Raw genomic sequence first — 25,569 nt, 5'->3', positions numbered from 1 at the left:
TATGTTATATCCTTCTGTTATATCCCGTCATCTGTAGTTAAAAAATTGTTTTATAGTGAAGGGTCATGTGTTTTTGTTATTTAGATCAAGACCACACTGGACAGTATCTTTGAGAGGCTAGAGCCATCTAGCGATGTTGGGAACAGCTGCTCCCATGTGGAACACATCCTGAAGGACCTCTGCAGCTTTGAGGAAAAGTCCCAGGTGAGAGAACCGCAAACTTTAACTCTTGTATTCAGTCTTTAGGAGTCCTGTGCCACTTCCAACTTCGTTGGTCACCCTCTACCTCTGCACACTTAATTTGCCTTTGTAACACCGTTCTCTCCTGTCTACTTTCTGCCTTTCAGGCCTGTTTCTTCAGTGTGTGTATGTCTCGCACATCTTCCTCTCCACTCCCACTATCTGTTGTATCCCTATAAGGCTCTCTTCTCAGTCCTCAGTTGTTATCACTTTGTACCATCTTTATGCTGATTACATCCAAGTATCTCTCTCTCCTGTACCGACCTTAACCTCTCTCTACTGCCTTATTTCAACAGTTGTATTGTTAGAATTTCCATTCTTATAAAGCTAAAAATGTCAAAGACCTTATCAAGTTGCCTCAGATCTCTTACCCCGTTAGCAACATAATTTCCTCATTTCCCAAGCCTGTTGTCTTGGTGTCACCCTTTCCTTCACCATCAACATTACAGTACTGTATGCTAGAAGGTACTTTTCTGTCACTTCATCTCCAACCTTGGCAACTTTGACCTTTGACTGCCCGTCACTGCAGGGCACTGTGACACTGAAACACCAATAATGATATAAGCAGCACGGCTGGTGTAATGGTTGGCATTACTGCCTTACAGCCCTGAGTGTGTATGTTGTCCCCACCCTGTATGTAACAGGTACTCTGTTTATCCCCCAATCCAAAGTATAAAAAGTAACCCTAGTGTATATGTGAGTGTACATGTGGTTGGGAATAGAGATTGTAAGTTCTACTGGAGCAGGGACTGATGTGAATGGGCAAATATATTCTGTAACCTGCTGTGGAATACATATACAATATATAAATAAGCGGTGGTAATAATAAGTCAAATAAATAATAATTCTAGAAAGGAGACTAGAGTGCAGTGCAGTGGCACTGTGGGTGGCTTGCTTCTGGTCACTCCTGTCCCTCTCCACCGACCATCTGCTTCACTGGATTGCTGGGGGAAAACTCAAATGTTAGCTCATCCGCACCACCCATCCAGTCTTGCATGCATGTAAATATGGCAAAAATGGTGGTGGCTAGGAGCTGGTCCGCGTCTGATCCACCTGACCCCCTTAAGTGGCGGGCCCTAGTCAATGATGTGGCTAACCATGAAAGGCAGTTATTTCTAAGTCAAGGTATAATGAATCAATTTCATGATAAATGGGATAGGTGGTGTACCACTGACCTCAGTAGAGAACATTGGGCCTGATTTGAGTTGTGTAATTGTTTTACTAATGACAATTTACCGGTGGCTCTTAGAAAATTTGTGTCTTCCAGCTTTTTCCACCTCCAGCTAGTTATTTTTCTCTGTCTATTCCTGTGTGAGATACCTATGAATCACCATTTGTGAGATGTATTTATGAGAATCCATCCCTACAAATGTGCCGCTCTACATCTTTCTTGAACGCATCGCTGTACAAAGAAAAGGCATGCCGTGGCTTTTGCTGGTGCGTGCGTGCGTTCGTGCGTACGCACGCTCCTACTAAAGCTTTACCCGAGCGGGAGCAGCACGGCGGAAACGGTCAGGCAGCGGGAGTAAGAGGCTGGCAGCTCACAGTGAGGACGGGTAACGGGAGTATATGTTCCCACTACCCATAGATATAATGCCTGTTGTGCTTGCAAACGCGCCCGCGGCCATTTGCATATAAAAGCAGCCATGGCGGAGCGTATGCATGCGATGCATTTGCAATGCGGAAACGCCACAGCATGGCTGTGAAATTGACAGAGATGTGTGAGGACACATCTGTATGTTTAGTTTGGCATCACATTACCTGAGTTTCTTTAATACTAGTTCGCTGACAATAATTGGACTCTCATGCAGACTTTGATGTAACATTGTTTCTTTTGTCTTTTGCTTGTTTTTTTGTACTTGTTTACAAAATCACAATAAAAAGTACTAGGTTAAAAAAAACAAAAGTGGCAATAATGGATATGAGTATGCATGACCAAAATCCTGCAATTCCAGCAGATATGAAAGTGCGTTATTTAATGGTAACCTTCTTATAGAAATTCTCTCGCTCACTAGGAAGTGATACAGTCAGCACAGGTTTTGGCAAGAGAAGGTGATCATCTCATCCTTAGCAATCACTACGCGGTGGACTCCATCCTTCCAAAATGTAACGAGCTTCATCATCTGTGTGGAAACATTAGCAGTCACTTTCAGGAGAGACGTGAGCAACTTCACAGGTCTTTAGAACTTCACCGATGCCTTGAAAAGGTTAGTGACACCTATCGCCTAATGCAGCAAATTTGCTGTACTAATTGATACACGTAATGAACACTGACTTTACCTGCTAACAATCCCACTTTTCGTGACATTACAGATATTTAGCACTTTAAAAAGACAGAATATAGGAGGTCACCACTTGGTATGAGATTGATTTAGGTAAATCATGGAGAAGTTCAATTGGATCTGCATATGATTTGGGCAGAATAGCAGGCATATCTTTAGGTGGTAGTTAATATTAATTACATGTCACTGGAGTTCTGTGTGTATGATGTTATTACTTTCTCACCATCCGCCTGTCTTGTCTACACTTGGCAGACAATGGAGTGGTGTGATGAGGGAATTTACTTGCTGGCCTCTCAGCCCGTGGATAAGTTTCAGTCCCAGGATGGAGCTGAATCAGCACTGCAAGAGATTGAAAGATTCCTTGAGAGTGGCACTGAAGTCACCATTAAAGACTTGCACAGTGTTGTGCTGCAGTATGAAGCAATTCTCACTGTGGAACTACAGGTACGTTGCCCATAATCTAGTAATGTTAGCATTTTCCTCTTTAAATGATTACATTCAGGCAAATTAACCCATTCTTGCACAACAGGACCATGTTCACAAGGTGTTCCAGAAGCAGCAAAGTATGCAAGAGATGTTTGAGAAGAGGAAAGGAAGCCTTAGAAAGCTGGCAGCTAAGCAAACTCGTCCCGTACAGCCTGTAGCACCTAGACCAGAAGCACTGTCCAAATCCCCGAATTCTTCTCCGGGTAAATACATACAACTGTCAATGTAGTAAATCATGATGCTATGTATTGCAGTTTCCTTTGATTTTCTTTCCATAAAAAAAGCTAAACCCCAATTTTCTATGGACTGAAGAGGTAAATACAGTTCAGTTTATGCTGTTCCCAGGTAGTCATTCACAATAGGGTTATGTCTCTCATTTAGGTCTGCAGAGGGCCTCAGAGCAAAGAACTAGTGTGGAAAGTGTTCTTCAAAGGCGGATGAACTATCGCAGAACAAAGGTGTGTTAGCTTATACATTTATGTTTGTTTCTGTGTTATAATGACATTTTTCTTCTTCGGGTTCCATAGGGGTAACATTGGGGTTATAGGTGGTAGGATCAGCTCCTGGGCACCATACAGTTAAGCCTTTCAGATATCCCGGGATGCTTTTGGCCCTCTCACTATAACCCCACCCCCATGCTCAAGTAGGTCAGTTTTTTGTATGGTGCCGCTTGATGCACCTATTTACAGGCCCAATCCTTTTTTACTTACATTTGTTTCTTTTTTTACACTGAGCCTGTCAGCGCTGGATGTCTATTAGACTCCAGCACACAGGCTCTAACATTCCCCGAGAACTTGCGGCGGGGCCCGCACACATGCGTCTAGCACCGCCGCTGCTGCTGGTAACCCCTGGACTGCGTGGCCGGCCATCAGGGAGCAGGTAAGAGGCTCCCAGTCTCCGGGAGACAGACGTTGACACTGACCAGGGACTCCACTAGACCACCCAGGAATATAAGGGCACAGGAATTAATTATTACGGCTCCCCAGTATCAGTGATTGAAATGCCAGCATAGGGGAGGAAGCGCCAAGTCCAGCTTTGGGCACCAGTCCACCTTTAGGCACCAGTCCACATGGACTTCCCGCTGTTTAGCTGCAGCTCCGCTCCCTCCTCCCCTCAGAGACTCCAGCAGCCATACTAGTACAAGCAAGCCAGGTCTCCAGGAACACTGGGTCCAGTCTCCCTGTAAAACCGTCTCCACGGAGCCAGATTTCTACAACACTAATATACTACCTGCTGACAAACAAAGCTGAGTAGTTGATAAAGTACTCATTGCAGTTATACCATTGTATTTCTCCGCATTGTATGTGACTTAGCACGTGTCACTAGCACGTGTCTGCTGTCAGATATTTGTCTCTTCAGCTTTACATATACTTATATCTATCCCTGTCCTTTTCCTCTACCCTGTAAAGGACCAGGTGTTTTCAGGGGTAATCTTTTATAAGTTTCAGTGTTATTGCTAAACGTTGTCCCATACTATACCAGGCTACCACACCCTTGTTGGTATACTGTTGTGTGTGTGGGTGACTCCATATTATTATAGCTATGCTACAAAGGGTAAAAGTCGCAAACAGCCTGACACCCCAGTTCTGCAGTCATGTAGATTGTGCTCTGCAGCATTAACTGCATAGGATGTGGTTCAGGATGGACTCTGTATGAACTGCTATACACCTCCTGCCCAGTCCACGTCCCCAGCACCTACCCAAGAACCCCCATGTGCTTCTTTCACTCAGTTACTTGGCATCTAATTGGATCGGTTAACTCCCTCTACGGGACCCCCTCTATTAGCACCACCTACAGTAATATAGTCCCGGTGGCTAACCCACCTTGGGTGGATACACTGAATACTACGGTTCAGAGTTTAGCCCAAATGTCCCTAGCATTACAGAGAATGTTACCCGGAACTAAAGTGTCCTCTAATTCAACTACACGGACCCTTTCCTCTCAGTCCACTGCTATATCACACAATGAGTCCTCAGCTGAAGAAGGGCAGGATGATGAAGGACCACAGTGTCCAAAACGCGTCAAGCTAGTGGTGCCAGGTGTGGAGAGGTGGAGCTGTCTTCTTTGGATGACCTTTTTCCCTTCCGATACGCTGTAGAAGTCCGGACTCTCCAGTGTTCCTTTTGGGAGGGTAATTCGTTTCCAGCTGTCAGCACCCTTTGATACCCACCTTTGTTTGTGGATATATGCCTTGTATTCTTTTAAATATTGTGAGTGTTTTGTGAAATAATTTTGTTGTCCCGTTTTCTCCAAACTGGTCTGCCCTATGATTTGTCTTCTTGCTTGAGATAAGAGACTACACTTTGGAGGACATTATAGAGGACATCCACAAATACTCCACTAAAGGATTGCAAGGGGACTTTATTTCATCTATATAAGATAGACTACACTTTGGAGGACATTATAGAGGACATCCACAAATACTCCACTAAAGGATTGCAAGGGGACTTTATTTCATCTATATCAGATGTAAGGACCTATTTACATGTGATTTGCGCCTATCACTTTCCAATTTCTTGTGTATTAGTTATTTTTGGAATTTTGTGAAGGTTCTAGTGTTAGTGGTTGGCTGCATACACAATATTGGCAGCGCATGGTGTTTAATCTGTTTTCTCATTTTGAAGAAGGGCAGGATGTCACTGATTCATGCATCCTTACAGAGGGTTCTCCCAGCACAGTGGAGGTGGCCCCTTTCATTGAGGCCATTAAACACATCCTTCAACTCACGGAGGATGAGCCTAAGCCAGTTGGAAAGAAAACAGATGTTTCTAAGCGAAAAAAAGATTGTTAATTCTGAATTCCCTCATTCTGACCATTTTATGGATATTAGACTGGAACCTTGCAAAAAGTTCCCTGTTTCTACTGTAAAGGTTTAGCTTCCCGTTACACCATCTGTGCAGAGGATTGTGCTAAGTGGGAAGCTCTCCCTCTGGTAGAGTCACATATTGCACGTCATGTTAAGATGTCCATCCTACCTGTCACTACGCTTGCCTCACTGAAAGAACCCACTGATAGAAGGATTAAAAATTGTCTTAAGTCTATTTTCTCTCTAACCGGTGCTGTTACCAGACCAACCGTGGCTGCCTCCTGGGCTGAAAAAGCAATTGAATCATGGTTACAGGCCCTAGAGGAGGAATTACCCTCAGATATCTCTGAGGATTGAATGTCATATTTGGGTCTTATACGGCAAGCAGCTGCTTACATACGTGAAGCATCATCTGATGCAGGAGTATTGGCAGCTAAGGCGTCTGCCACGTCTGTACTGGCACGGCGCATTCTCTGCCTCCATTCAAGGAAGGCTAACCTTGATTCCAAGAAAACTTTGGAATTTCTACCCTTGTTTGTGGAAGAATTGAACAAAATTGTGACTGCACTAGCTGCAGCCAAGACTGCCTATCTCCCGTCCACACCAACTCTGCGGGCTCAGAATTCTAATTTTCATACCTTTCGCCCTCAGGGAAAAGCAAAGGGTCAGGCTTTCCCTAGACAGGCTTCTGCCACTAAAGCTAAGCCCAAGACCAAGCAACCCTGAGCTTCACGTCAGCCTCCTGCAAAACTGACAAAACCGCAGCCTATCTAGAGGACCCCAGAGTGGGAGGCTGTCTTCTTCACTTCACGCATGTCTGGACTCTGACCACTTCAGACGCCTGGGTGCAAGAAGTGGTCTCTCACGGGTACGCCAACTCATTCAAGAGATGCCCACCCCCACAGTTCTTTTACACAAGTCTTCCCTCAGAACCTCTAAAGGCGCTAATTCTGCAACAGGTTGTACAATCACTCCTCCAATCAGCAGTGATCATTCTGGTTCCTCAGTCTTAATGAAGATCAGGCTATTATTCCTACCTGTTTCTTGTGCCAAAGCCAAACAGGTCACACAGACCCATCCTCAACATCAAATCTCTAAACCAATTTGTCAAGGTTCCCAAATTCCGCATGGAGACCCTTCGGTCCGTAGTCCTTGCTATGGAACCAGGGGACGTTATAGTATCCCTGGATATACAGGATGCCTAGCTGCATATCCCTATTTATTTATTTATTATTTATTTAGTAGCAGTTTCTTATATAGCGCTGCAAATTCCGTTCCGCTTTACAACTGGACACAATTAGAAGACAAAAATAGGTAAAAACAAACAGTCATAGTGGTAGGAGGTCCCTGCTCGCAAACTTACAATCTATATGGAAATAGGCATGGATCACACAAGGATAGGTGCTATCTGTTGCATAGTTGTCCACCAGGGGGGCCATTTCAAGTTGTTCGCTCGTTGCCGATTTTTGCAACGGAGCGATTAAGGCTAAAATGCGCATGGTACGCAGTGCGCATGCGCTAAGTATTTTACCACAAAACTTAATAGACTTACTCAAGTCCGAACGAAGAATTTTCATCGTTGAAGTGATCGGAGTGTGATTGACAGGAAATGGGTGTTTCTGAGCGGAAACTGACCGTTTTCTGGGAGTGTGCGGCAAAAACGCAGGCGTGTCAGGGAAAAACGCGGGAGTGTCTGGAGAAACAGGGGAGTGGCTGGCCGAACGCAGGGCGTGTTTGTGACGTCAAACCAGGAACGAAACGGCCTGAGCTGTTCGCAGTCTGTGAGTAGGTCTGGAGCTACTCAGAAACTGCTAAGAAATTTTTATTCGCAATTCTGCTAATCTTTTGTTCGCTATTCTGCTAAACTAAGATACACTCCCAGAGGGCGGCGGCCTAGCGTGTGCAATGCTGCTAAAATCTGCTAGCGAGCGAACAACTCGGAATGACCCCCTAGATTGCAAAGGTTATTGGTGAGCTGCATGATATTATATTACAGCAGTGATCAACCAGGGTCCAGAGGAAGGGAGAATAATGAATTAAATATGTGGGGGACATGTGTGGACTGTACTGTGGGACTATAATTGTATAGGAAAGCTATGAAGGTTATGTGAACAGTTCTGGAATTTGATAAGCTTGTCTGAATAGGTGAGTTTTCAGGAAACGCTTGAAGGTTTGAAGACTAGAGGAGAGTCTTAATGTATGTGGTAGGGCATTTCGCATAGTGGGTGCAGCCCGAAGAAAGTCCTGTAATCGTGCATGGGAGCAAATAATGAGTGTGGATGAGAGACGTAGATGTTGTAAAGAGCGAAGGGGCCGGGTTGGGAGATATTTTGAGATAAGCGAAGAGATGTATGTTGGTGTAGTATGGTCAATAGCCTTGTGTGTAAGTAACAGTATTTTACAGTATATTGAATACAGGTAGCCAATGGAGGGACTGACAGACAATTAACGTTTAGCGAGGACTATTAGCCTCGCAGCTGCATTCCGAATGGATTGCAATGGTGAGAGTCTCTTCTTCGTAAGACCAGTAAGAAGACTATTGCAATAATCAATGCGAGAGATAATGAGAGCATGGATTAGAGTTTTAGCAGTGTCTTGTGTAAGATATAATTGTATTTTGGATACGTTTCTTGGGTGCATGCAACATGATTTTGAGACAGATTGAATATGGGGAGCAAAGTACAGTTCTGAGTCAAGTATGACACCTAGGTAGCGAGCTTGTGTTGTAGGGTTGATTGTAGAGTTCTCAACAGTGATAGAAATATCAGGTTGGTAACTGCTGTTTGCCGGTAAAAATATAATTAACTCGGTTTTAGAAATATTAAGTTTGAGGTGGCGAGATGACATCCAAGATGAAACAGCAGAAAGGCATTCAGTGACCGGGCCCAATACAGATAGAGACAAATCACGGGAGGATAGGTAGATTTGAGTATCATCTGCGTACAGATGATACTGAAATCCGAAAGAGCGGATTAGTTTCCCAAGAGATGAGGTATAGGGCCGAAGACTGAGCCCTGCGGTACTCCAACTGAAAGAGGTAGCGAAGAGGAGGTGGATTCAGAGAAACGGACACTGAAAGAGCGATTAGATACTTTAGGTAGGATAGGAACCAAGAGAGGGCTGTGTTTTGAAGACCTAGGGATTGCAGTGTTTGTATGAGAAGAGAGTGGTCAACAGTGTCAAAAGCAGCAGAGAGATCTAGAAGAATAAGTAGTGAGTAATGGCCTTTAGACTTCGCAGTGACCAGATCATTCACTACTTTAGGCAGTGCTGTCTCTGTGGAGTGTTGGGAGCGAAAGCCTGATTGATGTGGGTCAAATAAGTTGTATGAGTTAAGAAAGTGTGTGAGGTGAGTGTAGGCAAGTAACTTGGAGAGACATGGGAGCTGAGAGATGGGATAGTAGTTTGAGAGAGAGTTAGGGTCAGAATTTAGTTTTTTTCAGAATGGGAGTAATCACTGCATGCTTGAACAGTGAAGGAGAGAGAGAGATTACAGATGTTAGCTAAGGTTGGGATGAGCACAGGAGACAGAGCTTTACTTATTTGTGAGGGTATAGGATCAAGAGGAGAGGTAGTAGAGTTCAGGGTGAGAAAAGTGTTGATACTTCATCTTGATTTGTGGGATCAAATGAAGAGAAAGTGCCAGAGGGTTCAGGTAGGAAATTGAGTAGGTCACTGGTTGAGGAAGAACATACCATTCATCTTGGATCTTATCAATCTTGTCCTTGAAGAATGAAGCAAGATCTTGCACCTTGATAGTGGCTGACGGGTTGGGTGAAGGAGGGTTGAGAAGTGATTTAAATGTATTAAAAAGTCATTTGGGGTTAGAGGCTTGAGCAGAGATGAGAGTTTGGAAATATGGTTGTTTGGCAGTGTCCAGGGCATTACGATAAGAGTGGTACACAGTCTTATATGTGAGGAAGTCACTTGGAATACGAGATTTAAGCCACTGGCGTTCAACTTTACATGACAGTTTTTGTAAGTGTCTTGTTACTTTAGAGTGCCACGGTTGAAATCTAGACCTACGTAGAGTGTGATGGGTAGCAGGAGCCACTGTCAAGGGCTATCTTTACATTCTGGTTCAGGTGTGAAACAGCCATCTCAGGATTAGTGAATGTAGAAATAAGTGAAAGCAGTTGCAATCCCTATTGCTCCCTCACATCAGCAATACCTACTTTTTGCATTATTAATTCTGGGCACTGCTGTTTGGACTGTCTACAGCACCCAGAATTTTCACCACAGTTATGGCAGTCATGGCAGCACGGCTGCTACGTCAGTGAGTCAGACTACTTCCCTATCTGGACGACTTAATGCTGCTGGCTGCTTCACAAGAATTATTGCTCATCCATTTTCAACTCACGATGACCTTCCGTCAGACAAACAGTTGGCTCATCAATTGGAAAAAATCCTCCCTCATACCATCATAGCGGACGTTACACTTGGGAGACCTTTTGCACTCGGCAAGTCAGCGTTTCTTTCTGCCAGCAGAAAAAATCTCCAAACTGTAGAACAGGGTTCGCTAGCTGCTCCAGCCATGCTGAGTGTCCGTTCACTCCTACTTTTGACATGGTAGAGTACGCTCAATTCCATTCTCGTCCTCTACAACAACTGATCCTGCTCAAATGGAACAGCCAATCTTATCTGATCAGATCTCAACTGAGGATTCTCACGCCGGAGGTACGCTTGTCCCTCACTTGGTGGCTCCATATGGCCCTTTTGGATTCCGGACTGGGTACTTCTCACCATAGACGCAGGTCTCCGTGGTTGGGGAGCAGTAACAGAACAGCACTCAGTTCATGGGCGTTGGACGCTGTCAGAGTCCTGTCTCTCGATCAATGTCCTGGAACTGAAAGCTGTATACAAAACCTTAATTCTGGCGCAAACTGTTCTTCAAGGCAGACCTGTTCAAGTTCAGTCTGACAGTGCCACTGCAGTGGCTTATCTCAATCACCAGGGTGGCACTTGCAGCCAGTTGTCGATGCAGGAAGTGGCTCGCATTCTCAGGTGGGCAGCACGGCACCTTCCAGCCATCTCTGCCATGTACATTCCGGGAACCCTCAACTTGGAAACAGACTTCCTCAGTCGCCAGGATGTTCACGCGGGAGTATGGTTTCTTCATCCAGACGTCTTCCAACTTCTAGTGGACAAGTGGGGTCTCCCAGATGTTGACCTCATGGCCTCGCGACACAACCACAAGGTTCCGGTATACGAATCCTGCTCCCGGGATCCACAAGCTCTCTCCATCAAGTGGACCTTCTGTCTCATGTACGTCTTTCCACCAGTATCCCTTCTGTCAAGGGTTCTGCGGAAAGTCAAACAGGAAGGCGGCAACCTTATTGTGGTTACCTAGACGTCATTGGTTCTCAGGCCTACAAGGCCTCTCAATGGACATTCCTCTTTCACTTCCACCACGCCAAGACATCTTGTGTCAGGGACAGTGTCTACACCCGGACCTGCCACGTCTGTCTTTGATGGCGTAGCTCTTGAGTTTTCCATCCATATGGCGAAAGGCTTTTCTCGTACAGTAGTACAAACCATGCTTAAGACATGAAAACCGGCCTCTGTCCGCATTTACGACCGGATTTGGCATGTTTCCTTCCAGTGGTGTGCTTCTAGGCACTATAACCCTGCCGTCTTCCGGATTTCCAGGATTCTGGCCTTCCTGCAATGGGGATTAAACCTTGGCCTTTGCCTGGCATCTCTCAAGGTGCTTATCTCTGCTTTGCATGGTTTCAATGCAGGATTGCTCCTTTACCAGATGTCTGCACCTTCCTGCAGGGCGTTCTCCCAGTGCAGCCTCCTACATTCCTCCTGTGGCTCCATGGGATCTGCCTGTGGTTCTGGACACTCTTCAGCAGGCTCCTTTTGAACCTTTGAAAACAGTTGACCTAAATTGCTAACGTCTAAGACCTTATTCCTCCGGGCAATTGCATCTTCCAGATGGATGTCTGACTTGTACGCTCTTTCCTGTCGCCCTCTTTTTTTTTTATTTTTCATCCAGACAGAGCTGTGCTTTGTACCAGACCGGGTTACCTACATAAGGTGGTTTCCCGTTTCCATATGAATGAGGATAATGTGGTTCCAGCCCTTCGTCTCCTCGGATCTCTCACCTGCTGAGTGTTTGTGCTCTATGTTGACCGAACCAGTTCCCTACGGAGATTGGATTCCCTCTTCATCCTTTATGGTTTTCACAAACATGGTAGGAGAGCTAACAAACAGACTCTGGCCAGATGGATTACAATGGCAATTGCACAAGCATACTCTCAAGCTGGTCTTTCAGTCCCAACTTCTATCTCTGCTCATTCTACTTGGTCTGTTGGACCATCATGAGCTCCACGCCGGGGCGAGTCCGCTGAACAATTGTGCAAGGCGGCTACGTGGTCTTCAATCCACACCTTTCTTAGATTTTATGCCTTTGATACATTCGCCTCCCAGGATGCTTCATTTGGATGCCGGATACTCTTATCCACTCAGGAGCGTCCCACCCTTTAAGTACTGCTTTAGAACATTCCCAATGTTATCCCTGTGGATCCCTATAAAACCCTAAGAAGAAAAGGGGAGTTATTTTAGAACCTTTGTTAACTCTCTTTCTTCGAAGTCCGTAGGGTCCACAGGGCGCCCACCCTGATGCACCTGGTCTATATGGGTTTGCGACCTTGGTCACTGGTTCCCTTCTCCTGTCTGTGAGAGTGTGTCTTTCTGTGTACCATGTCTTCCTTCTCTCTGTTTCTGCTTCCTGCTTTGGGCTTGTTAACAAAACTGTCCTGCCTGAGCATGGGGGAGGGGTTATAGTGAGAGGGACCGTAGCACCCTGGGATATCTGAAAGGCTTAACTGTATGGTGCCCAGGAGCTGATCCTACCAGCTATAATTCCAATGTTATCCCTGTGGACTCTATGGACCTCGAAGAAAGAGAGTTAACAAAGGTAAGTTTACCATAACTCTCCATGGACTTTACATTTCCGTACTGGACAAATAGAAGTACAATGTATCTTAGGTATTTTTTGCAATTCTGTGCATTCTGCATCCTTAGACACACATTTCTCTAACGTCCTAAGTGGATGCTGGGGACTCCGTAAGGACCATGGGGAATAGCGGCTCCGCAGGAGACTGGGCACAAAAGTAAAGCTTTAGAACTACCTGGTGTGCACTGGCTCCTCCACCTATGACCCTCCTCCAAGCCTCAGTTAGATTTTTGTGCCCGAACGAGAAGGGTGCACACTAGGTGGCTCTCCTGAGCTGCTTAGTGAAAAGTTTAGTTTTAGGTTTTTTATGTTCAGTGAGACCTGCTGGCAACAGGCTCACTGCATCGAGGGACTAAGGGGAGAAGAAGCGCACTCACCTGCGTGCAGAGTGGATTGGGCTTCTTAGGCTACTGGACATTAGCTCCAGAGGGACCGATCACAGGCCCAGCCATGGATAGGTCCCAGAGCCGCGCCGCCGGCCCCCTTACAGAGCCAGAAGACAGAAGAGGTCCGGAAAATCGGCGGCAGAAGACGTCCTGTCTTCAACAAGGTAGCGCACAGCACTGCAGCTGTGAGCCCTTGCTCTCAGCACACTTCACACTCCGGTCACTGAGGGTGCAGGGCGCTGGGGGGGGGCGCCCTGATACGCAATAAAAACACCTTGGATGGCAAAAAAAATGCATCACATATAGCTCCTGGGCTATATGGATGAATTTAACCCCTGCCAGAATACACAGAAAAACGGGAGATAAGGCCGCCGAGAAGGGGGCGGAGCCTATCTCCTCAGCACACTGGCGCCATTTTCCCTCACAGCTCCGTTGGAGGGAAGCTCCCTTGCTCTCCCCTGCAGTCACTACACTACAGAAAGGGTTAAAAAAGAGAGGGGGGCACTAATTACGCGCAGTATTAAAAATACAGCAGCTATAAGGGGAAAAACACTTATATAAGGTTATCCCTGTATATATATAGCGCTCTGGTGTGTGCTGGCAAACTCTCCCTCTGTCTCCCCAAAGGGCTAGTGGGGTCCTGTCCTCTATCAGAGCATTCCCTGTGTGTGTGCTGTGTGTCGGTACGTTTGTGTCGACATGTATGAGGAGAAAAATGATGTGGAGACGGAGCAGATTGCCTGTAATAGTGATGTCACCCCCTAGGGGGTCGACACCTGAGTGGATGAACTGTTGGAAGGAAATACGTAACAGTGTCAGCTCTGTATAAAAGACAGTGGTTGACATGAGACAGCCGGCTACTCAGCTTGTGCCTGTCCAGACGTCTCATAGGCCGTCAGGGGCTCTAAAGCGCCCGTTACCTCAGATGGCAGATATAGACGCCGACACGGATACTGACTCCAGTGTCGACGGTGAAGAGACAAATGTGACTTCCAGTAGGGCCACACGTTACATGATTGAGGCAATGAAAAATGTTTTACACATTTCTGATAATACGAGTACCACCAAAAAGGGGTATTATGTTCGGTGAGGAAAAACTACCTGTAGTTTTCCTGAATCTGAGAAATTAAATGAGGTGTGTGATGATGCGTGGGTTTCCCCCGATAACAACTGATAATTTCTAAAATGTTATTGGCATTATATCCTTTCCCGCCACATTTCTGCCCCGTGACAGAGGGAGAGGAAAAAGGCTGCAGAAATCAGCCAGTTCCCAGGAACAGAAACCCTCTCCCGCCTCTGCCAAGCCCTCAGTATGACGCTGGGGCTTTACAAGCAGAATCAGGCACGGTGGGGGCCCGTCTCAATTAATTTCAGCGCGCAGTGGGCTCACTCGCAAGTAGACCCCTGGATCCTTCAGGTGATATCTCAGGAATTTGAGACGTCTCCCCCTCGCCGTTTCCTAAAGTCGGCTTTAACGATGTCTCCTGACAGGGAGGCAGTTTTGGAAGCCATTCACAAGCTGTATTCCCAGCAGGTGATAATCAAGGTACCCCTCCTGCAACAGGGAACGGGGTATTATTCCACACTGTTGTGGTACCGAAGCCGGACGGCTCGGTGAGACCGATTCTAAATCTAAAATCTTGAACACTTACATACGGAGGTTCAAATTCAAGATTGAGTCACTCAGAGCAGTGATTGCGAACCTGGAAGAAGGGGACTACATGATGTCTCGGGACATCAAGGATGCTTACCTTCATGTCCCAATTTACCCTTCTCACCAAGGGTACCTCAGTTTTATGGTACAGAACTGTCACTATCAGTTTCAGACGCTGCCGTATGGATGGTCCACGGCACCCCGGGTCTTTACCAAGGTAATGGCCGAAATGATGATACTCCTTCAAAGGAAGGGAATTTTAGTTATCCCTTACTTGGACGATTCCCTGATAAGGGTAAGATCCAGGGAACAGTTGGAGGTCGGTGTAGCACTATCTCAGGTAGTGTTGCAGCAGCACGATTGGATTCTCAATATTCCAAAATCGCAGCTGATTCCGACGACTCGTCTTCTGTTCTTAGGGATGATCCTGGACACAGTCCAGAAAAAGGTGTTTCTCCCGGAGGAGAAAGTCAGGGAGTTATCCGAGCTAGTCGGGAACCTCCTATAACCGAGCCAAGTCTCAGTACATCAATGAAATGGTTCTGGGAAAAAAGGGTGGCTTCCTACGAAGCAATCCCATTCGGCAGATTCCACGCAAGAACTTTCCAGTGGGACCTGCTGGACAAATGGTCCGGGTCGCATCTTCAGATGCATCAGCGGATAACCCTGTCACCAAGCACAAGGGTGTCTCTCCTGTGGTGGTTGCAGAGTGCTCATCTTCTAGAGGGCCACACATTCAGGACTGGGTCCTGGTGACCACGGATGCCAGCCTGCGAGGCTGGGGAGCAGTCACACAGGGAAGGAATTTCCAGAGCTTATGGTCAAGCCTGGAGACATCACTTCACATAAATATCCTGAAGCTAAGGGCCATTTACAACGCTCTAAGCTCAGCAAGACCTCTGCTTCAAGGTCACCCGGAGTTGATCCATTCGGACAACATCACGGCAGTCACCCACGTAAACAGACAGGGTGACACAAGAAGCAGGAGGGCAATGGCAGAAGCTGCAAGGATTCTTCGCTGGGCGGAAAATCATGTGATAGCACTGTCAGCAGTATTCATTCCGGGAGTGGACAACTGGGAAGCAGACTTCCTCAGCAGACACGACCTCCACCCGGGAGAGTGGGGACTTCACCCAGAAGTCTTCCACATGTTTATAAAACTCGACAAGTATTGCGCCAGGTCAAGGGACCCTCAGGCAATAGCTGTAGATGCTCTGGTAACACAGTGGGTGTACCAGTCAGTGTATGTGTTCCCTCCTCTGCCTCTCATACCCAAGGTACTGAGAATTATAAGATGGAGAGGAGTAAGCACTATATTCGTGGCTCCGGATTGGCCAAGAAGGACTTGGTAACCGGAACTTCAAGAGATGCTCACGGAGGATCCGGGGCCTCTACCTCTAAGAAGGGACCTGCTCCAGCAAGGACCCTGTCTGTTCCAAGACTTACCGCGGCTGCGTTTGACGGCATGGCGGTTGAACGCCGGATCCTGAAGGAGAAAGGCATTCCGAATGAAGTCATTCCTATCCTGATCAAAGCCAGGAAAGATATAACCGCAAAACATTATCACCGCATTTGGCGAAAATATGTTGCGTGGTGCGAGGCCAGTAAGGCCCCGACGGAGGAATTTTCAACTAGGTCGATTCCTACATTTCCTGCAAACAGGAGTGTCTATGGGCCTGAAATGGGGGTCCATTAAGGTTCAAATTTCGGCCCTGTCAATTTTCTTCCAAAAAGAACTAGCTTCAGTCCCTGAAGTTCAGACGTTTGTGAAAGGGGTACTGTATATACAGCCTCCTTTTGTGCCTCCAGTGGCACCTTGGGATCTAAATGTAGTTTTTGGGTTCCAAAAGTCACATTGGTTTGAACCACTTAAATATGTGGAGTTAAAATATCTCACATGGAAAGTGGTCATGCTGTTGGCCCTGGCCTGGGCCAGGTGCGTGTCAGAATTGGCGGCTTTATCCTGTAAAAGCCCTCATCTGATTTTCCATTCGGACAGGGCGGAATTGAGGACTTGTCCTCAGTTTCTCCCTAAGGTGGTTTTCAGCGTTTCACCTGAATCAACCTATTGTGGTGCCTGCGGCTACTAGGGACTTGGAGGACTCCAAGTTGCTAGACGTTGTCAGAGCCTTGGAAATATAGGTTTCCAGGATGGCTGGAGTCAGAAAATCTGACTCGTTGTTTATTCTGTATGCACCCAACAAGCTGGGTGCTCCTGCTTCTAAGCAGACTATTGCTCGTTGGATTTGTAGTACAATTCAGCTTGCACATTCTGTGGCAGGCCTGCCACAGCCAAAATCTGTAAAAGCCCATTCCACAAGGAAGGTGGGCTCATCTTGGGCGGCTGCCCGAGGGGTCTCGGCTTTACAACTTTGCCGAGCAGCTACTTGGTCAGGAGCAAATACGTTTGTAAAATTCTACAAATTTGATACCCTGGCTGAGGAGGACCTGGAGTTCTCTCATTTGGTGCTGCAGAGTCATCCGCACTCTCCCGCCCGTTTGGGAGCTTTGGTATAATCCCCATGGTCCTTACGGAGTCCCCAGCATCCACTTAGGACGTTAGAGAAAATAAGAATTTACTTACCGATAATTCTATTTCTCGTAGTCCGTAGTGGATGCTGGGCGCCCATCCCAAGTGCGGATTGTCTGCAATACTGGTACATAGTTATTGTTACCAAAAAATCGGGTTATTGCTGTAGTCAGCCATCTTTTCTAGAGGCTCCTCTGTTATCATGCTGTTAACTGGGTTTAGATCACAAGTTATATGGTGTGATTGGTGTGGCTGGTATGAGTCTTACCCGGGATTCAAAATCCTTCCTTATTGTGTACGCTCGTCCGGGCACAGTATCCTAACTGAGGCTTGGAGGAGGGTCATAGGGGGAGGAGCCAGTGCACACCAGGTAGTTCTAAAGCTTTACTTTTGTGCCCAGTCTCCTGCGGAGCCGCTATTCCCCATGGTCCTTACGGAGTCCCCAGCATCCACTACGGACTACGAGAAATAGAATTATCGGTAAGTAAATTCTTATTTTAAGCTAGGTACACACTTGCCGCCAAGACACGGAAATGCAATATATCGCACCACCATACCCACTATACAGTCCTCTGTGCGACTACGCAATGTATCGTTATATGCTGCATGTAAGTACACCACGCCGGCCATGGACTTGCCCCAACACATCCAGTATGACAATTCAGTGCACAAAGGTGGGAATGATAGATTTGAGAGAACGAGGTGAACATAGTTATGAACAGATGTTATGTTACGTTTAAAAGGAAGTGCGATAGTTAGAGCAGTGGTTCTTAAACTTTCTTGGTTCATGGCACTCTTAGTGTCTCAGACTTATTTTGTGGGACCCCTAGGTGCCAGTGGGGCCAAACTCCGGAAAGCTATGCTTTTCGGCGTTTGGTACACAGGTGTCCGACCGTAATGGAAACTGCAATCTGCAACACAAATGAGCCTTCTGCAAGAAATGTGAGTGAAATATGCTCTATTAGGCTATTAGCAACAATTCATAAAAAACTGCTGTGTCTACAGATGTGTCCTCTTACATCCTTGCTGCAGTCACGCTAAACAGCCTTTGAAGTCGCGCCATGCCATGGCGGAACTCGGTAGAGCTGAGCGTCTTTTTTTCGTGGAAATGCGTCTTAGACATAAAGTAATGTAATATGACGCACAAGCAGCTTCTGCTCATTAAAATGATATGCAGCATGTCTATATTCTGTGTTTAATTGCGGCTCTGTCTGAAAACACTGTAGCATAGCATTTTGTATGCAAATGCATTCCCAGTCACACACAGAATGCTGCATATAATTTTAATCAGCAGAAGCTGCGTGTGTCCTATTACATTACTTTGCGTCTAAGACGCATTTTCGTGGGAAAAAAACCACAAAAAAAGACGTTCAGTGCTACCGAGTCACATCACAATCACACGTCATGTGTAACGCGACTTGTAGCGCATGGAACACAGCTGTAAGAGGACACATCTGTATATCATTTTATCAAAAACATGCTTGACGCATAGGCCCCTAATACTGAATTAAAACCATCAGAGCTGTCACTCAGGCATGGAAGTTAAACCACAAGAAGATTGTACTTACTGTACCTGACATCCTCCGGTTTCTCTGTGTCTCTTCTGACCAGCAGGACTCCAGAACCTTCAGCAGGAGAGGAGGAGGAAGGTAAGTGGTAAAGAGGGCAGAAGTGAAAGAAAAGGAGTAGCAGGAGAAAGTATAGTGATATATAAATATATACACTAGGTGGAGGGGGACATGTGACACACACACTGGGGCTTTGGGGAGGATGTTTCGTGACACACACACTGAGGACTTAGGGGGTTATAGTGACACACACACTGAGGGTTGGGGACATGGCGACACATATGACTCCATACGTAAGGACATCACATCACACCAGACCATCAGTAACCAGCTTTCTCCCATCCCTTACCACCCCTCCCCATCCCTCCCACCAACTCTGACATCTTTCTCCCATGCACCTGGAGAGGAAGTCATGGCCCTCATTCATTCCTGTCCCCTCACCACCTCCCCACTTGACCCTATCCCCTCCCGCCTCCTCCGCTTCCTCTCTCCTTCTGCTTGTTTCCATCTTTCCCACCTTCTCAATCTCTCCCTCTCATCAGGCACTGTCCCCTCTGCCTTCAAGCATGCACTCATCTCTCCTATTCTTAAAAAACCTACCCTTGATCCTAACACTCTCTCCAACTACCGACCCATCTCTCTCCTCTCTTTTGCCTCCAAACTCCTTGAGCGTATTGTCTACAACCGCCTTATTTCCTTTCTTTGCTCACACTCACTACTTGACCCATTCCAGTCTGGCTTCCATCCTCTCCACTCCACTGAAACTGCCCTTACAAAAGTTTGCAATGACCTCCATGCTGCTAAATCTAAGGGACACTACTCTATACTTATTCTACTTGATCTCTCTGCTGCTTTTGACACTGTGGACCATCCTCTCCTACTGCAAATCCTTCACTCCATTGGTCTGCGTGACACTGCCCTCTTTTGGCTGTCTTCCTACCTCTCTGACCGTTCATTCTCTGTCTCCTCTCATGACTCCACCTCCGCCTCACTTCCACTAACTGTAGGTGTACCCCAAGGTTCTGTCCTTGGTCCTCTTCTCTTCTCTCTCTATACATCCTCACTAGGTAAGCTCATTAGTTCTTTTGGCTTCCAATATCATCTCTATGCTGATGACACCCAAATCTATCTTTCCTCTCCAGACCTCTCCCCTGCTCTCCTCACTCGTATCTCCAACTGTCTCTCTGCTACCTCTTCCTGGATATCCCAGCGCTTTCTTAAAGTTAACATGTCTAAGACCGAGCTGATCATTTTCCCTCCCTCCCGCATAACCTCACCTCCTACAATCTCATTATCTATTGATGGCACTACTATCACCTCTAGCCCCCAAGTGCGCTGTCTTGGAGTAATCCTTGACTCCTCCCTCTCCTTCAAACCACACATTCAGCACCTCTCACAAACCTGCTGTTTTCATCTAAAAAATATTTGCAGGATCAGACCCTTTCTGACCCAGGATGCTACTAAGACTCTTATCCACTCACTGGTCATCTCCAGACTGGACTACTGTAATCTGCTCCTGACTGGCATTCCTGACAAACACCTCTCTCCACTCCAATCTATCCTCAATGCTGCTGCCCGGCTCATTTTCCTCACCAAACGCACTACGTCTACCTCTCCTCTCCTACTAGACCTTCACTGGCTCCCCTTCCCTTTCAGAATCCATTTCAAGCTTCTCACACTTGCTTACAAAGCCCTCACCCACTCCTCTCCCACCTACATCTCTGACCTTATCTCCCTTTACACTCCCACCCATCCTCTTCGCTCTGCTAATGCACGACGACTCTCCTGCCTACGGATTACTTCCTCCCACTCCTACCTCCAAGATTTTTCACGTGCTGCACCACTTCTCTGGAATTCCCTACCTCTCCCCCTCAGACTCTCCACCTCTCTACAAAACTTCAGACGGGCTCTCAAGACCCACTTCTTCACCAAACCTAGCCAAATCTCATCCTAAGCCTCCGTTCTACATTCTCTATGTACCCCATCTGTGTCACCCGTCTGTCTACCCCTCCCCTTTTGATTGTAAGCTCTCACGAGCAGGGCCTTCTTCCCTCATGTGCTTATCCTTTGTCTTACTTTAATAATCTTCAACTGTACCACATCCAGCAGTCCTCTGCCACCTGATACTTATTCCAGTGTCATCTGCTGATGTAACTATGTTTATTTACCCTGTACTTGTCCTATACTGTCATCAACTGTAAGTTGCTGTTTTCCTGTTTGATTATTTGTGTACTCTGTAATTGGGCGCTGCGGAACCCTTGTGGCACCATATAAATAAAGGATAATAATAATACATACACACTAGGCCCTGGAGAGGCGGTGAAGGGGTAACATGGTGACACACACACAAACTGGGGCCTGGAGAGGGGGAGGTGACATGGTGACACACACACACACACTGTGTCCTAGTGGGCATGGTGACATACACTAGGGCCTGTGGGAGACATGGTGACATGCACAATTTGGCCTGGTTGGCGGGTGGGTAGGATGACACGCATACTTTAGCTTGGGGGAGAAAGCTGTACAGTGAATACTATTAGGAAGCCGGGGCAGAGCAACTTTGTAGAGAAGGAACTCATCACAGTGAGCGCAGCATGTTCAGAGGACGAGCTGCACCCCCTATGGAAACGGAGCAGGGTCCTCATAGTTCAGAATGCGGCCAGGTGTTCCTCCCCACCCTCCTCATCATTCTGATGGGCAGCTACGTGGGGAAAGATGAAAGGTGGGAAAGGCTAGCCATTATTGGCGGAGCATACACCCACTCTCAGTCGGCACTTGCAGCCCTCGCTCCACCCACATCACACCCGTACATGCAAACGCCAATCACCAAGATGTCGGTGCAGTTCATTTGGGTGATTGGCCGCATCTTGACCATCCTGCAGCCACCTGGTAAGCAGACATACAGCAGGAATCTATGGTTCGGGAAATGCTGATTTAGAGTTGAAGATAAATGATTAGGAGTTTTTACTTATACTAATTATACTAATATATCAGTAAATTGACTACCAACATAAAAATAACGTTATTACTATGATCCCTAGGTATCGCTGTGTTAAGATCCCATACCACATTCATTCATTGGAAAAATATATTTTTTTTTTATGGGTTTTTTTTTGGAAATTGGTAATATAACACCTTCATCCACTCACCTCTTTAATTATGTTTGCTCCATATTCATTACTGAAAGAGGGGAAGGGGCCACAGTTAAGTTGCAAGTATATTCATAAAAATGAGGTAGCTATCAGTACATTTACAGAGTAGAAGATTGTAAATGAACTCTCAAAACTAAATGTTGATCAATCAGTGGGGCCAGATGGGATACAGCCAATGATACTTGGGGGAGTGTGGAGGGGGGGAGGAGAGGGGGGGGGGGGGTTGCTGGTAATACCATCAACAAAATTAATCAACCAGTCACCAGCTACAAAGTAATTCCAGAGGACTGGGCAAGAGCACAGGTAGTCCCTCTGCACAAGAGCGTAAGTGCTCAGAGCAGTTAGTGCTCTGAGCACTAGAGAGACTCTGGCACTGTGCCAGAGTCTAAAGTGCTTGTACAGGTCTACGGAAAAATGGCCGCCGCGCCTGTTTCCCAGACACATGCGCAAGCGCTGTTGTCTCTGGCACTGTGCCAGAGTCTCTCTAGTGCTCAGAGCTCTAACTGCGCTGCCGGCTACAGAGGAGGAGGCCCACACGCGGAGTCTCAAAACAGGTCCCCTCCTCCGTAGATACGCCCCTGATTGGTACCGTCACATCTAGAATACTGTGTTCAGTTCTGGAGGACATATGTATAAATAAATTAGAGACTGTGCAAAGAAGGGCATCTAAAATGGTATACGGCCTATGTCATAAAACTTACCTGGAAAGCCTAAAAGATCTTAAATGTACAGTTTGGAGCAGAGAAGGGAAAGGGTGGACATAATAGAAACTTTCAAATATATCATATAGCAAGGGTTTTTACAAGGTACAGGAGGGAGCCATTCTTCAAAGGAAGATGCATATTAGAACACAAGGACATGCACTGAAATGGGAAGGAGGGAGGTTCAGGAGAATGTGAGGAAGAATTACTTCACAGCATGGGTAGTGCATAAGTGGAATAGCCACCTTGATAAGTGGTAGAGACAGGTACTAGAGCAATGTAAACATGCTTGGGATAGACATAAGGATCTCCTTACAAAGAACTAAGGATCAAAAAGGTTTTGAGTTTTTATAACGTTAAAAAAGGGACATATAGATAGGCCAAGATATGCTGTCAAATTCTCTGTTTCTATGAAAATTCTATGATGTGTACAATATGTCATTCTGATTTGTGTCCACTTTGGATGTCCTCTGCATTAGTCACAGACTATATGTAAGGTGTGGCTTTTTCTTCTAGAGTGAAGTGGATGGTCATGTTCAGAGTTCTTCAGTGATGGACAATGAAGAAAGCCTAGCAGTTTTAAGAAGGTGCTTAATATATATAATTGTAGTAAGCCATAATAATTCATATAATGTTTATCAATAAATAATCTCCTATTTAATTTACCATTATCACTAGATTCAGGAAAACAACTCTTATTTGTGTATATTTTAAACACTGTATATTCTTCTCTGTGAATATATTAATAATACCCTCAAGGATTGGAAACTTTGACCCCATAGTAAAATCTATACTTAGGGGGGTATCCAGTTATCAGCTGTAATATACCACAGATAATGGATTCGCTGGGGGCTATCCAATTAGCCCTGATAGCCAGTGTTTATCCCCTGATACCAGCGATTTTCGGGAGTTTGCTTTTTGCAATAAGGTGACTTTTTTACAGCAATCGCGGCCTGAAAATGCATAGGTCTGTGTTTTTTTGCAACCCCTTTATAATTTTGGACAAAAAATGGGGCTTTTTCATGTATAACAAGTAGATACTGGTGAAAAACTTGGCAAAAATGTTTTAAAAATTGCATAAACCCTTTTATTCACTGGCGTACCATTTTTGGGGCTAATTGGATACTGCCTTTAGGGGTATATGCAATTCACGGCGAATCGCGGCAAATTATCGCCGTTTTTTAATTCGACACAATTCGACAGGTGAATTCCGGCAGGTGGCTGCCGGAATTCACCATATTCAATGAAAAACGGATTCGACAGTCCCGCGGGCGAAAAACGGCCGATTTGCCGGATTTTGCCGCGATTTAAAAAAACGGGGAAAAACGGGAAAAACCCGTAAAAAAAATGGCGTGGGGTCCCCCCTTCAAAGCATAACCAGCCTCGGGCTCTTCGAGCTGGTCCTGGTTCTAAAAATGCGGGGGAAAATTGGGCAGGGATCCCCCGTATTTTTAAAACCAGCATCGGGCTCTGCGCCTGGTGCTGGTGCAAAAAATACGGGGGACAAAAAGAGTAGGGGTCCCCCGTATTTTTTACACCAGCATCGGGCTCCACTAGCTGGACAGATAATGCCACAGCCGGGGGTCACTTTTATACAGTGCCCTGCGGCCGTGGCATTAAATATCCAACTAGTCACCTCTGGCCGGGGTACCCTGGGGGAGTGGGGACCCCTTCAATCAAGGGGTCCCCCCCCCCAGCCACCCAAAGGCCAGGGGTGAAGCCTGAGGCTGTCCCCCCCATCCAATGGCTGCGGATGGGAGGCTGATAGCCTTGAGAAAAATGACAAGAATATTGTTTTTTCCAGCAGTACTACAAGTCCCAGCAAGCCTCCCCCGCAAGCTGGTACTTGGAGAACCACAAGTACCAGCATGCGGGAGAAAACCGGGCCCGCTGGTACCTGTAGTTCTACTGGAAAAAAAATACCCAAATAAAAACAGTACACAGACACAGTGACAGTAAAACTTTATTACACACTGCCGACACACACATACTTACCTATGTTGACACGCCGACTGCCACGGTCTCCGACGATCCGAGGGTACCTGTGAAAAAAATTATACTCACCTTCCAGCGTCCAGAGGTACATCCACGTCCAGAGATACATCCACGTACTTGTTAAAAAAAAAAAACGAACACTCGTACCACCGGACTGAAAGGGGTCCGATGCTTTCACATCAGACCCCTTTCCCCGAATGCCGGGACACCACGTGACTCCTGTCACTGAAGTCCCTTCAGCCAATCAGGAAGCGCTACTTCCGTGGCGCTCACCTGATTGGCTGTGCGCTGTCTGAGCTGTCAGACAGCGCATCGCAAAGCCTCTCCATTACTTTCAATGGTGAGAACTTTGCCGTCTGCGGGGGTTACCCGCGGTCAGCCGCTGACCGGCGGGTGACCTCACCGCTAGCCGCTAAGTTCCCACCATTGAAAGTAATGGACGGAGCTGTGCGATGCGCTGTCTGAGTTCAGACAGCGCACAGCCAATCAGGTGAGCGCAACGAAGTTTCGCTTCCTGATTGGCTTTAGAGACCTTTCTGTGACAGCTGTCACTCTGAGAGGTCTCTCTGCATTCGGGGTAAGGGGTCCCATGTGTAAGCATGGGACCCCTTTCAGTCCGGCATGGTACGGGTGTCCGGTTTGTTTTTTTTAACAAGTACGTGGATTTATCTCTGGACCCTGGCTGAGGTGAGTATATTGATCTTTTCTTTTCAGGTACCCGTGGATTCTACTTGGAGAAGAGGACCGATGTCGGCGTGTGAACATAGGTAAGTATGTGTGTGTCGACGTATGAAATAAAGTTTTA

The 25,569-nt window shown here is 46.5% G+C and overlaps 1 protein-coding gene across 16 annotated transcripts in view; it reads left to right on the top strand.

Annotated features, from left to right (window-relative positions):
- MCF2L (MCF.2 cell line derived transforming sequence like) overlaps positions 1-25,569 on the top strand; it is a 648,156-nt gene that overhangs the window by 539,414 nt on the left and 83,173 nt on the right. For all 16 annotated transcript variants that reach the window (XM_063953143.1, XM_063953132.1, XM_063953130.1 and 13 more), the window contains 6 exons: positions 85-204; positions 2,256-2,447; positions 2,775-2,966; positions 3,052-3,211; positions 3,390-3,466; positions 23,286-23,356. In XM_063953143.1, the coding sequence (XP_063809213.1) occupies positions 85-204; positions 2,256-2,447; positions 2,775-2,966; positions 3,052-3,211; positions 3,390-3,466; positions 23,286-23,356 (812 nt within the window). The remainder of the gene's footprint in view (positions 1-84; positions 205-2,255; positions 2,448-2,774; positions 2,967-3,051; positions 3,212-3,389; positions 3,467-23,285; positions 23,357-25,569) is intronic.

This window comes from Pseudophryne corroboree, chromosome 2 (assembly GCF_028390025.1).
Source record: "Pseudophryne corroboree isolate aPseCor3 chromosome 2, aPseCor3.hap2, whole genome shotgun sequence".
Classification (NCBI taxonomy): Eukaryota; Metazoa; Chordata; class Amphibia; order Anura; family Myobatrachidae; genus Pseudophryne; species Pseudophryne corroboree.
The sequence above is the reverse complement of the archived record's forward strand: the minus strand, read 5'-3'. Positions and strand labels throughout refer to the sequence as shown.